At 43.7% G+C, this 13,328-nt stretch overlaps 1 protein-coding gene across 2 annotated transcripts in view; it reads left to right on the top strand.

The window, feature by feature from the left end:
• The first annotated feature begins 338 nt into the window (after positions 1–338).
• LOC136626206 (alpha-2-macroglobulin-like) overlaps positions 339–13,328 on the top strand; it is a 61,161-nt gene continuing 48,171 nt past the window's right edge. For both annotated transcript variants that reach the window (XM_066601052.1, XM_066601051.1), the window contains exons 1-4: positions 339–452; positions 6,817–7,000; positions 9,789–9,945; positions 12,330–12,382. In XM_066601052.1, coding sequence (XP_066457149.1) covers positions 379–452; positions 6,817–7,000; positions 9,789–9,945; positions 12,330–12,382 — 468 coding nt within the window. In that variant the 5' untranslated portion in view covers positions 339–378. The remainder of the gene's footprint in view (positions 453–6,816; positions 7,001–9,788; positions 9,946–12,329; positions 12,383–13,328) is intronic.

Genomic DNA, 13,328 nt, shown 5'->3' with positions numbered 1-13,328 from the left:
CAGGTAAACAATGCACTTAGAATATCTTGATGCCAGTCGGAAACTTTAAACCACCACATAGTTCTTTCTGGTTAAAAAAGTTGCTCCTGTGACGGCAGCGGAGTTAACAATGTCTTAAAATTCCCATCACAATTTAGAAATCCTGTTTACCTGGGCAGGAGGCCACACTTACACAGTAATAGGATAGAATACAAGAAAACACATTGGTCAACGGACACAAGGCAACGCAAACAGGCTTCATCCCTGACAGAGCAGCCCTTGTGCAAGGGTCAGTGTTTGTGCAATGTGTGTTTGCCAGGGGGCTGTACACAGACCAAGCTTTATAAAGCCATCTCCCTCCAGCATTCTTCCTCCTGAATGTGATATCTGACCAGCAGCATGTGGAGATCAGCTCTTGCACTGTGCCTGCTCCTGGCCGGCATCTACGGAGGAGGTTGTGCCGAACCCGACCCGTAAGTGAAACCTCATTTTCTTTGTCATTGTTGAATACATTACTTCTAGCTATTTTCTGCACTTTAGATGGTCAGCTTTTATCATACATTATTACTTATGTCTAGTCTTGTTTTCTTCTGCCCTGTCATCCATATATACTGTATATTGTGACTTTTACTATTTTAAGTATAGTATAAGTAATATTTTTGGCCATGGCTCTAGTATTTGGTCTAAGTCTATAGTAGACTGTGCATAAAATAAAGACATTGATTTAAGGGCTTAAATGCAACATTGGACTGAGAACTAAATATTAAATAACCTGCTTTTCACTATTTTCAAAAAGCCACTACTGTATGCTACTTTCTTTGAAAGTGATGTACATGACTTGTCCATAGGGCAAGGGTGTATGATTGGGGATCCTTCCCTTAGGGCGCCCACCCACTGGCGATTTTTTTCCCTGCGAAATTCGCAGCATTTTTTTTTCTGCAGGGGTCTATGGGACTTGTAATGTTAAAATCGCGATCGCGCAAAATCGCAATTTACCGCGAAATCGCGATTTTGCGCGATCGCGATTTTAACATTACAAGTCCCATAGACCCCTGCAGAGAAAAAAATGCTGCGAATTTCGCAGGGAAAAAAATCGCCAGTGGGTGGGCGCCCTTAGACTTCAGTTTGGGACAAAGTTTCGTATAAAGACAAACCTGTTTAACATTTAGCGGTCAAGGGATTTTCCTATGGGCTGAGCGTTGTGACCAATCAAAGGCAGCACTCAGCGCAGGGACCAATCAGGGGCAGCTCTCAGCTATCATTCAATAGCTGAAAGCTGCCCCTGATTGGTCCTTGCGCTGAGCCAATCAGAGGCAGCACTCACTCACCCATTCATGAATGGGTGAGTGAGAGCTGCCTCTGATTGGTGAGGGCTGTGACCAATCAGAGGCAGCCCATTCAGCAGGCGGGGATTTTAAATCCCCGTCTGCTGAATACTACACAGAGCAGTTCAGGAGAACTGCTGGCCGGCCGCGGCTGAACTCCGGCTGCAGGGACAAGGTGAGTATATATATTTTTTTTATTTTTACACATTTTTAGATGATTTTCAGGGAAGGGTTTATATTTTTAAGCGCTTCCCGAAAATTCATCCCGCGCTCACCGCCAGCCCATTGCTTTCAATGGAGCCGGCTGTATTGCGGCTCTATTGAATTGCAATGGGTTGGACAGTGCTCCTTTGATCGGGGCCTTTTCACCGAAAACGCTGCTAGCTGCAGATTTTTCGGCCCCGGGCACGCGATTTGCGGATGCGCATCCGTCATGCGATCCGCAAATCGCGGCAAAAAACGCCCGTCTGACCGAGGCCTAAGGCTTTATTCACGCAAGCATTTTATCGCGGCAATTTTGCCACGATAAAACACTAACCAAAAATTGCAACCATCTCATGCATCGGATTCAAATGCATTTGTTTAGATGAGCAATTTTTTTGGAGCAGAAAATTGTCCAGCTGTAAAAGATAGCTCACACGGTGCGCATCCCACTTTTACGCTGACCAGAAAAGATAGGTCTGGACCTATCATTTGCTGGAATACGCTGGTTGCTCCCATAGACTCCTATGGGAGTGTATGAGAGCTGCTGGAAAAGAGAGGTGGGAGGGAGTTTAGCAGCAGTTCTGCTAAACTTCCTCCCCTTCCCTTCCCCTCCCCACCCCTTGACGGCTGCCTGCAAAGGAGGGCGGGAGATTAGCACACTATTTTTACTAAGTTCACGCCCCATTCTGCCCCCTCCCTTAGTCGGCAAGGGGTGAAGAGAGAGCAGGAGCACACTTGCTCCCGCCCCGTCCTGCCCCCTCCCATTGCCGTCAGCCGGCAAGGCGGGGAGAGGGGGAGGGAGTTTAGACAGGGGTTCATCACCAGCTCATTCGTGCTCGGGCAACCTTTCTAGACAAGCAGCTTCATCCTTAACTTGTTCAATGAGAATCGTTTACTTCTCGTTCAGTATTTACATTCCCTACGTGAAACACTAAACAATTGCTGTCTAAATGGAACGACAAGCAAAGGAGCCAACGCTGACTGTCAGTCCTGCTGAAACTGAACGATGACTGAAATGCGCACAGTTCTCCTTTATCATTTAGCTTGCGTTTAGACTGAACGATTATTGTTCACTTGAACGATTTTTTTTAACAATTAATCGTTCTATCTAGAAATGCCCTGAGGCTGAAAAAAACACATATGTCCATTGCGTTCAGTCTATTATACCGCAATGTTGATCCAGAGGAAGGGAAAAAATAAGATGAGGTAGACCGAAAAAAGAAAAATATTTTAAACACGTATTAAAACATAACAAACTATATAAATATGGTATCGCCACATTTGTACCGACCCGCAGAATAAAGAAAACATGTCATTTTTGCATTTTTTTTTTATTCCATTTCACTCCACTTAAACATTTTATACAGCTTTTCAGTACATCATATGCTACATTAAATGGTACTATTAAAAATACAACTTGTTCCCCCCCAAAACAAGCCCTCATACAGCTCTTTGACAGAAAAAAAAAAAGAATGAGTAAAAATGTGAAATTCTAGGTCATTAAAGGGTTAATGATTCCCGTAGTCAGCATTTTGTGTAATAACTGAAAGTTCAAGGACACATATAGCAGAATTTAGAGAACAAGAGCCAGATTAAAGCCTGATATATTTACATGACCATGGATATGATAACCTGCCACATGGTTAGAATAATGGGATGCCAATCATTAGGAAGGCTTCACCGATCAATCGACATACATGGATGTATGAGGATGCTGCAGTCGAGACAATACAATATTTTATATGCTTTTTAGAAAACCTCATTAAAGAAGGGCACCCTGCCCCCATGAGCCAAAATAGAGAGCCAATCAGAAGGAATGGCTCCTGCTTTGGGGGTTCAGGTCCTTCTGTGTATGTAGTTAGCATGGCATGTCATTTATTTGAGGGTTTTGAGAAACTGGACTCATGGTGATCAGCTGATTGTGGGGATGGCTGCTATTTAGCCCCGAGATTGCAATGCAACCAAGCAGTCCGGACCACAGGACGTCGCACGAGCAAAGTCTGGGTTTATAAAAAAAAAAAAGTTCTTTTATTGGCACGTAGCAGAACCACAACTCAGCCAACAGTCTGTTGAACTTTTGGCCTTCCAGCCTTCAGACAGAGGTGGCGGTGATATTGGCACTGGGTTGCTTTAGGCTAAGGGTGCTTTTAGACAACCCAATTCTCAATTGAGCGAGTGACGTCACCGTTAACTCATTCAGATTTGTGCAGCCTGTTTAGACAGGCAAATGCATCGTTGGCTCGTTCAAACGAGAAACGTTCAGAATCGTTCAGTCGCCGTATAAGCGAATACATGAACAAAAAGATTGCTGTTTAATCGGAACAATGAGCAAACGAGCCAACTATGATTTTTAGCCCTTTAGAAACTATACAATGTACGAGAACCTAACGACTTTACTTCGTCATTCAGTCGTTGGCTCGTGTTTAGTAGCTTTCACTTTCGCTCATTTGAACGATCCGTCTAAACGTAGCATTACACAAACCCTTCTACTTGTCTGCCTGCTTCTTATTGTCTCCAAATGTAGACTCTGGCAAGTCCACCGACACCGCTACTTCCCTTCTCCTTGGACTAGCACTCTTCCTTGGTTTCCTCAAAATGCTTCCAGATTCAGCAGCTCCCTGTGTGACTAGCTTGCTATCTCAATACTACTCTCTATACGCGGAAACTGGATTACTGTGTATGTTGTTCCCCTGGATCAGGTGGGCAGCAGGACATTCCTCATCTCCCATGCCCCACATTGCTCCCAGATTGAGCGTCGAGTGGTGCAGAGTGTTAAGGCAGCAGAAATGCAGTCCTAAGCTCCTGCTCATGCCTCAAAGGTTGCAAGTTCAATCTCCGCATGGTTCAGGCAGCCAACTCAAAGTTGACCCATCCTTCTGAGGTCGGTAAAATGAGTACCCAGCTTGGTGGGGGGGGGGTAATAAATAAATTACCTGAAGGCGCTGCGGAATAAGTTGGTGTTATACAAATAACAAGATGTATTTATTTTATTTTTACTACTTTGGCATTCCCATCGCATCCTGGCCATACTCCGCCCTAGCCTACATAGATATCACTGCCTCATATGTTAAAACTATGTTTAACCTTGAATCTCACGTTAACATGAATAAACTATACAACACACAACCAGGAGCTGCTTCCCTCCTTTACAAGATATTTTACCAACGTTTGGAAGGCCAATGTGAAATGAGGGCAGTTTACTGTTTGTAAAAAGATGTGATAAAGCTTTAGCAAATACCGTATTAATTTATACTTCTCCTTTTACAAGTACTGTAAATATATTGCTGCTACCAGGCCATATTTGCTCACAAAGGTCATACACTCTGTGTGGGTGGATCAGTCCAGGAAGTTACAGTCAAATCTAAAATCAATATATAAAACAATCTTTTGCAATAAACATAGCCATTTTAAAACATTGGGCAACGGGTTAGTGTGCAAATATGGTGTATTTAGTTGGCAATGCTACATTTAGAAATTACTGGGAAGAGTATCAAAGACCGGGCGTACAGGGGCGGACCACAAGCCACATGCGGAAGGCCTGCAGCGGATTCCGTCCTGCAGCGCATTCCACCCAGTCATTTTACTGCAATGCGCATGACCACGGAGGCTCGCCGTCGATCATGTGCAGTACATTTTATTGTTTTTTTTTCAATGTTTTGTTGCTAAGCAATGATGTGGGTACTCATAATTGCGTATGGGCTGTGGGTCAGACGGCCTCCATTAACTACAATGTAGACTGTCCGCGGCAAAATAGAGCATGCTGCGAATTTTTTTCTTCTGCTTGCAATTTGTATTCGCAAGTTCGAACGAAAACGTCCAATCAGGAATTCCGCAATTGGAATCCACTCATGTGAGCTAGGCCTATGTGAGATTAATATATTTTAGGAACACAAAGTATTATTAACGTAGCAATTAAACTAGTGAGTATGAACTGTCAGTCTATGTATCACAGTCCTATATATGCCTGATGTTGGAATCCTTTCTCGATGAGCGAGAATCATCCAATAACATCAGGAATGGCTCAGGGAAACCAGCTACCCTTTGGCTTCCTGGCCGTCTAGTCTGCAGTTCCATGAAAGTTGATTTGTATTCACCTTATGGTCCGTAGGATAACAAAAACCCACAGTTATGCTGCTGTTTTATCCAGTCCTATAATCTGATGATGAGAATCGTTCCAGTCATAGGGGTGTATTAACCCTTTCCAATCCACTGTCTGACGTCGAAAGACATTATGATTTACGGCTGTACAGCTCTGATGTTAGAAGACGCCCGTCGGGGTTCTCTTACTGTATTATTGCCGGCTTCTCTGCTGTCAGAGCCTATCCAACGTGTCATCTCATGCAGTACTGGCTATAGCCAACAGATAGCGCCGTTGTATAACAGTAGAAAGAGTAAGCCCCTTAGGAAAACCAGGATACAAATTGGATTGGAAAGGGTTAAAAATGTTGCCCCACCTAAAAAAAATGTAAATAGCTGACCCTGACCTGAAACAATAAAAGAAGCAACACTCGCCTCTTTCTTCTGCCGGTAAGTTACGCAACGGCTCTTGCGGTTTTCCCGGTCTGTGTTTATGGGGGAAGTCAGGTGACCGCTGCTGCCAGTTAGAGGCTACAACATCACCATCCCAAACTTCTGACATCATGGAGCCCAGAATGTGAACACTAATACCCAGAGAACAGACGACGATGCTGTGGCTTCTGATTGGCAGCAGCAGTCACCTGACTTCCGCTGTAAAGACAAACTGGGAGAGCCGTGGGAGCTGCTGCACTGCTTAACAGGGGCAGAAAAGAGGTGAGCATTGCTTCTTTTGTTGTTTTAGGTCATTGTTTTTTTTAAGTGGGACAACCCTTTAAGGAAGTGCTATTTACACATGATTAGCTTTAATGGACCTGTGCTCTAATTCTTGACATTATGGGTCAAGAGTGATTCAGTCAAAAGCAGTACAGGCCATTTCTTCTTGACCTCTGTGGAGGGTTCCAGCATCAGAGCCCACCGATCAGACAACGGCAGCATATATAATCCATTTGTCATGAATGTTTATGGTGGGAAGGCCAATCAAGTGACTCTATTTGATCAATTATGATAGCCATAATTGGTGAGTTTGATCATTAGAATCCCTTTGAATTTAGCTGTCCACACACAGTTTCTGACATCATACTGACAAAAGATGTAGGAGACCCCTTTAATATTGTTTAGTAAGAAATTTTTGGAAATGCCATCAACTTATAGTAAGTATGATCAATCATTTTTTAAGAGAATCTTTGAAAATCCTTCAGATAACCTTAAAATTTGTATCTTCTTTCGTCAGGAAATATATGCTGCTGGTTCCTACTGCCTTGAAGGCCAAACATGATCAGAAATTCTGCCTGCAGCTGTCCAATATTAATGAGTCTGTTAGAGTGACTGTGACCCTGGAGACCGAGACCCAGAACACAACATTACTGGAGAAACAAGTCACCCAAACTGAAGAAGACAACTGTGTCACCTTTACTGTAAGTATGGCAGTTTGGTGAATATAGCCAAGTTTAACTTGACTCTGAACATGTTCAGATAACTTTCTATGCCCCTATTTATTTGTAATTTCAATAGCTTTCCAATGGCTTTATTGTGATACGACGATTTAACAGTAGCTTTTCAATTACTTAAGATCATTTGTTGCAGAAAACTATTACAGTCTAGTTAAATTTGGCTACATCTGTAGTTGTCAACTTTTATATAATCATATATAGTGACAGACTATGCCATGATGAAGGTCCCATCTGAAAGCAATGGTCACCTGGACGTGGCAGATGGGTCTACATGTTTTGATCAAAATATTTGCTAAGAACCTTAGTTAGTAAATATAACACTTATGCAATTGTATTAATTGTGTATGAATGCTTAAGTTCATGTTTTTGCCACTATATTGTTGTAACAATGGCTTACAAGCACCTTTACATTTAAAGGGAAACTGTCACCAAAAAAATAGTTTTAAAGGGAACCTGTCACCTACCTTTAGCCCTATAAGTTGAGTCCGTAGATGTGTTATACTTACCTTCTCCAGCATTCCACTGTTGTGAGCACTGAAAGCTGCCACTCAATGCATTGAGCTGCGTGCTGAATAGTTTGCCTGTTCTTATTTTATAATTGGCGGAGTACGTAGCAGTACTGCCCAATGCAATCAGCAGTGGCTTTCAGCGCTCACACCGGGTGAAAAACGTGGGAGGTAAAAATAACAGTTATGTCCCCAGACTCTGTGGGTAACCTAATTTCAGTCCATAAGCTTAAAGGGGTTGTCCCGCGCCGAAACAGGTTTTTTTTTTTTCAATAGCCCCCCCGTTCGGCGCGAGACAAACCCGATGCAGGGATAAAAAAAAAAACCGGGTAGTACTTACCCGAATCCCCGCGCTCCGGTGACTTCTTACTTACCTTGTGAAGATGGCCGCCGGGATCTTCACCCTCGGTGGACCGCAGGTCTTCTGTGCGGTCCATTGCCGATTCCAGCCTCCTGATTGGCTGGAATCGGCACACGTGACGGGGCGGAGCTACGAGGAGCCGCTCTCTGGCACGAGCGGCCCCATTCAGAAGACAGAAGACAGGACTGCGCAAGCGCGTCTAATCGGGCGATTAGACGCTGAAGATTAGACGGCACCATGGAGACGGGGACGCCAGCAACGGAGCAGGTAAGTGAATAACTTCTGTATGGCTCATAATTAATGCACAATGTACATTACAAAGTGCATTAATATGGCCATACAGAAGTGTATACCCCCACTTGCTTTCGCGGGACAACCCCTTTAACTTATAGGGCTAAACGTAGGCGACAGAGTCTCTTTAACACCATCTCCATAGTGTAATGCAGCAAAGCACAAGCTGTCCATACATGTTTGCACCCAAAAAGGCATTTAGCAGTAAAGCAAATTCCTCTAAGTCAAGATATCATGGCAATAACCTGGTCTTTTCTTCCTCTCGGCACCACCATGCCTGAGGATGTCAGAGCTCCAAGTATTGAGATGCACTGTGCGCCAGTGAAGTCAAGATGTATACTCTTTGACTTCACCAGCGTACTGCGCATGCATCGGAAGACATGGCAGGAGGCTTGCAAGCCATATTTGCACAAGGAAAGACTAGAAGCAATGGAATGAAACTAAAAGGGAGGAGACACAAATTAGATATTAGAGAAAACTTTCTGACAGTGAGGGTGATCAGTGAGTGGAACAGGTTCACACGGGAGGTGGTGAGTTCTCCTTCAGTGGAAGTCTTCCAACAAAGGCTGGACAAATATCTGTCTGGGATGATTTAGTGATCCTGCATTGAGCAGGGGGTTGGACCAGATGACCCTGGAGGACCCTTCCAACTCTACCATTCTATCATTCTATGATTTTAGTGCTGGGGCACTGAAACCATTAGGCAGAGTATATTTCCAAGAGGGAGAAGAGGCTGGATTACCGCCATGACATTTTAACTTGGAGGAATGATGATGCCTCCTCTTTGATTCGTGGCAGCACATTTGCATACTGCACATGGAAAATATAAAATAAGAATTTCCTTTACTGCTAAATGCCTTTTTTGGGGGTGCAAGGATTGAGGGATGGTTTGTGTTATACTGCAGAACACTATGGTGGTGGCTCTAAGGCCTAATGTCCACGGGGAAAATAGATGTATTAAATCCGTGTGGGTCTCCCACACGCATAATCTGCATATAAAATTGCCCATAGGATATCATTGACCACCCGCGGTTAATTAAATAGCCGTGGATGGTATTTTTAAGCAATTTTCGGATGGACCGCGTGGGAATTAAAACGCAGGATGCTCCATTTTAACGTGGATCACGTGTGAAGGGGCTCAATTGTCCTCTATCTCAATTGATCTCCCGCATGCAAAAAAAAGACAATTAAAAGTGCATCCGCTGCGGAAATCCGCGCAGTCCATATTTTCCCGTGGACATGAGGCCTAAGACAAATTTCATTACTTTCAATTCATTTATAGGGTCTGCTGACTGAATTTGTTTTTTGTCGTATGTGAATGCAGCTCTGGATTATAACAAAATAGTTTGTTGGTTAAAGGGAACCTGTCACGTCCCCACAACAGTATAAACTAAGTTATGGTGATGTTAGGGGACATGACAGGGTGCCAGGTGAGGTATTTGTTATACTTACCCACTCTCTGGTTCCCACATCGCCCACTGGTGAGGATCGTGCCGCCACTGCAAATCCGACTCTATGTATGCTCGGCCATACAAGTCTATGTGACAAGTTCTCTTTAAATAATGACTAATAATAAGGTTTCATGCCCTTTCAGACACCCGCTGCTAACAAAACACAACTGGGACACATCAGTCTAGAGGTTGATGGCAACACGCTACACTTCAGGAAAAGGAGAAGTATTCTTATCCGACCGCTAGAAAACCTGGTGTTTATGCAAACTGACAAACCCATCTACAAACCTGGGCAGACAGGTGAGCGTTCCCTACCTAACAAGTCCGAGGCGCTGTTCATTGCCGCATAAAAGAAATATCCATCTAGCCATGCAATATTGTAGTATATGTTATGTGCACAGTCTACAGCAAAAGCATTTCCCATTTGTCTAAAGCTCTGAATGTCAAAGACCGGTTTCACATCTGCCCTAGAACCTCCCGCCAATGATTAAGTCACAGATCAGGCTCAAAGCACCGTAAGAAAAAACGCTGCATGCAGTGCTTCTTCTTCAGTCCAGAAGCCAAGCAGTTGGGCGATAAAAGGGATCAGACCCCATTATAGTCCATAGGATCCATCCGGCGCGGTTCAGTTCTGACCAGAGATGGAGCCACTTGACCGCGGGGATTCCCCTTTCCTGTTTCCCGAACGGAGCAGGACAACTGAACCCTGAACACAGATGTGGAACCACCCAAATCTGCATAAATCTGCCATAATGCTGGGAACACCTAGGCAGATTTACACCAAGAAATGTTGAGTATAATAGTGGATAGCAAGAGTGAAATACATGGCCGAATAGAATTTATATAAAAAAACTTAAAAAGTGAATCCTCACTCTTTTTTGTTGTATTAAACTCCAAATTTCTGTACTGGGTAATTTTTTTATATATTTTTATAGTGGTAAGAGTTCTTTTTTTTTTTACACAAGGTTGCAAAGTCTTTTTAACCCTTTGAAATCTAATTTTGGATTCAGGGTTTCCTAGGGGGCTTTCTCTTTCTGGCATTATACAATGGCGCCATCTGCTGGCTAGAGGCAGTACTGTGGTATGGGACATGCTGGAGAGGCCCCCAACAACCGAGCAGCCAGTAATATACAGTAAGAATACCCTGCCAGACGTTTTCCGACATTGGAGCTGAACAGCCTTCAATCAGAATGTCTTCAGACGTCAGACAGTGGATTGGAAAGGGTTAAAGGGGTGTTGCCAAGAACGCAAGCCCTTCTCATATGCAGTATTAGGACATATGAATTTCATAGAGCGAGGTCCCCTGCTCAGAAACCCCCTATGCGAACCAGAATGAAGAGTTGCTCTGTAATAGAAATGCTGCAAGGGAAGTCCTATTTGCTAGAGTGTCAGCCGTCGGACCTGGGGGGGGGGGGGGAGTTGTTCCCCTCAAGCACCTTATTCTGAAAAGGCTGTGTATGATGGGGAGGGAGCGCAGGTGCTAACTGCATCATTATGAATTAAAATACTTTTTAGCCTGATCATTGGGCAACTGTAAGGCCTCATACACATAGCAACAACCTGTTTGCGGAAATTGTATGGCTGTACACAGAAAGGTATATTTATTATATAGCGTGCACCAGAATTCTAGGGAAAAAAGTCATAATTTTGGTGCAGATACGAAAATTCCAACTTTTTAAAAGAGTACTCCAGCCCTGCCGCTTTTTAAAAAAAGTGTGAGAAAATTAGGTGGAGCAAGTGGGAAAAGTGCGCAGGGCTTAGCCTCAGGGGTCATGGCCCATCATATTTACTGTATTTACACCAGACACGGCCGTCAATTATAGATAAAATCTATGACAGCTTGTAGCTGACATAGATTTCAGTCTGACTCAGATACTTGAGCCTCTTAATACATTTGTCACACCTACACCAGCACAAACCATATTTAAACTGGCTGCTGTGGCGGAAGTTCTAAAAACCATAATCACATTTCTTGTATAAAGTTTGGCATTTTTCCTATTAATTTCCAGCAGCCTCATTATTTCTAAACCCCTACCCCAAAAATATGGAAAAGTTACTAAATTAAAAGAACACTCCACTTGGTGCCTTGGCCAAGGTTCCGTGTGTCCCTCCAGGGAGAAGTCTGGTAGAGCCACCGTGACACCTCTACCCCCGCCAGCTCCTCAGCATGGGCCTTGTGTCTTGGTCGCCGCGGGGCACCACACTTGCTGATTCTGTCATGGTGTCCATCATTTGGCTGGAAACCATAATGCTGCACGCAGTGCTATACTTTTTGACCAAATATGCCTGAACCTGCAATCTAGGCTTCTGACGGAGCATCTCATGCATACATGAACTCAGCCTTATGACTTCTATAGTTCCTAAGAAGGTGGTGAAGGACAAGGTTCTCTCTTGTTCTTTGACCACCGATGTCATGTACCGCTAGGCATAATAAAGTAATAAGATAGCAAATCGGTGTTGCCTCTAGAGTTCCTTCAAAGTTTTTGCTTTCTTTACATCTATGGCTTGTTTAAGTGGTTGTTGCTAGTATTGATGATTCCTACATTTACATAAAAAGGTTATTTTAAATTCTCTTTTTTCATATTATTTTGTAATCCTGGCACTGTTCCTTGTGTGTAATGTCAGGCTAGTTTCCATCTGCTGCATGTTAATGACTGTGTACCTATACATCTTATTTTTTGTAGTTCAGTACCGTATTGCCGCCTTGGATGAAACATTTCATTCAGTATCTGAGAAGGTAAGTTGACGATTTCCATGTTTAATATTTAAAGCGCATCTGTTAGACCTCTTATCTGAGGGCAGAATATGCTAGAGGGGGAGTTGCTGTGTCAAGCTGCACCCATTGTGCTACTGACCAATTTGACTTTTGTCTACTCCTGAGGGTATCACCTAAGGGTCCCCTAGTTTTTATCCTTTAACCCCTCCAGTTGGGATCTGGTCATAGCTGCAGGGCCCCCCAGGCTGTTACCCCGAGCGTAGTCTTAGTTCAGTGGCAGCTGACATTGACAGATCAGAAGCACCATAGTATGGTACCGGAGGCACTGATAAAGATGTACTTGATATTTGGGCTGAGTTCAGGACAAGCAGAGTTCTTGCATAATGTGAGACAGGGAGAGGGTCAAGGCAGGCCAAGTTCTTATGTAACACTGAGATAATCGTAGCAGGTAGAAATCAGATACATTATGATCAAAGTACAAGCTAAGGTCAGGACAGAAGTAGACGGGAAAACTGGGTAAATCAGGCACTGGTCAAAGCAAGAATCAATCACCATACAACAGCAAATTAGCAGAAACAAATGGAACCTATTGCTCAGACAGCCTCAAGGGGGTCTTAAATAGTCAGGTAATTGTCCGGATTGGCTGGGGATGGGAAAGTTCGGTGTGCAGACTGGCCCTTTAAGACACAGTGTGTGCACCCTTTGGGTACCACTGACAGCCAGGAGGATGGTGCAATACACGCCACACAGAAAATGATGCTTGCCGGAACTGACAGGAGGAGGAGGTATTAAGAACCATCAGGTCAGCTAGCGACCGTAACAAGCTGAGCTTGGGGGATATATTATTTTCTATTATTTGAAATGGTATGTGTTATGAAGTATGATATCCGGAGATTCACCCATGTTGGTGCATCATCTATTACTCCATGATATCAGCCATTTTCCTAAAAAGGGAAAAGCAGACGTA

This window comes from Eleutherodactylus coqui, chromosome 4 (assembly GCF_035609145.1).
Source record: "Eleutherodactylus coqui strain aEleCoq1 chromosome 4, aEleCoq1.hap1, whole genome shotgun sequence".
NCBI lineage: Eukaryota > Metazoa > Chordata > Amphibia > Anura > Eleutherodactylidae > Eleutherodactylus > Eleutherodactylus coqui.
This window is presented reverse-complemented; position numbering and strand designations above follow the sequence as displayed.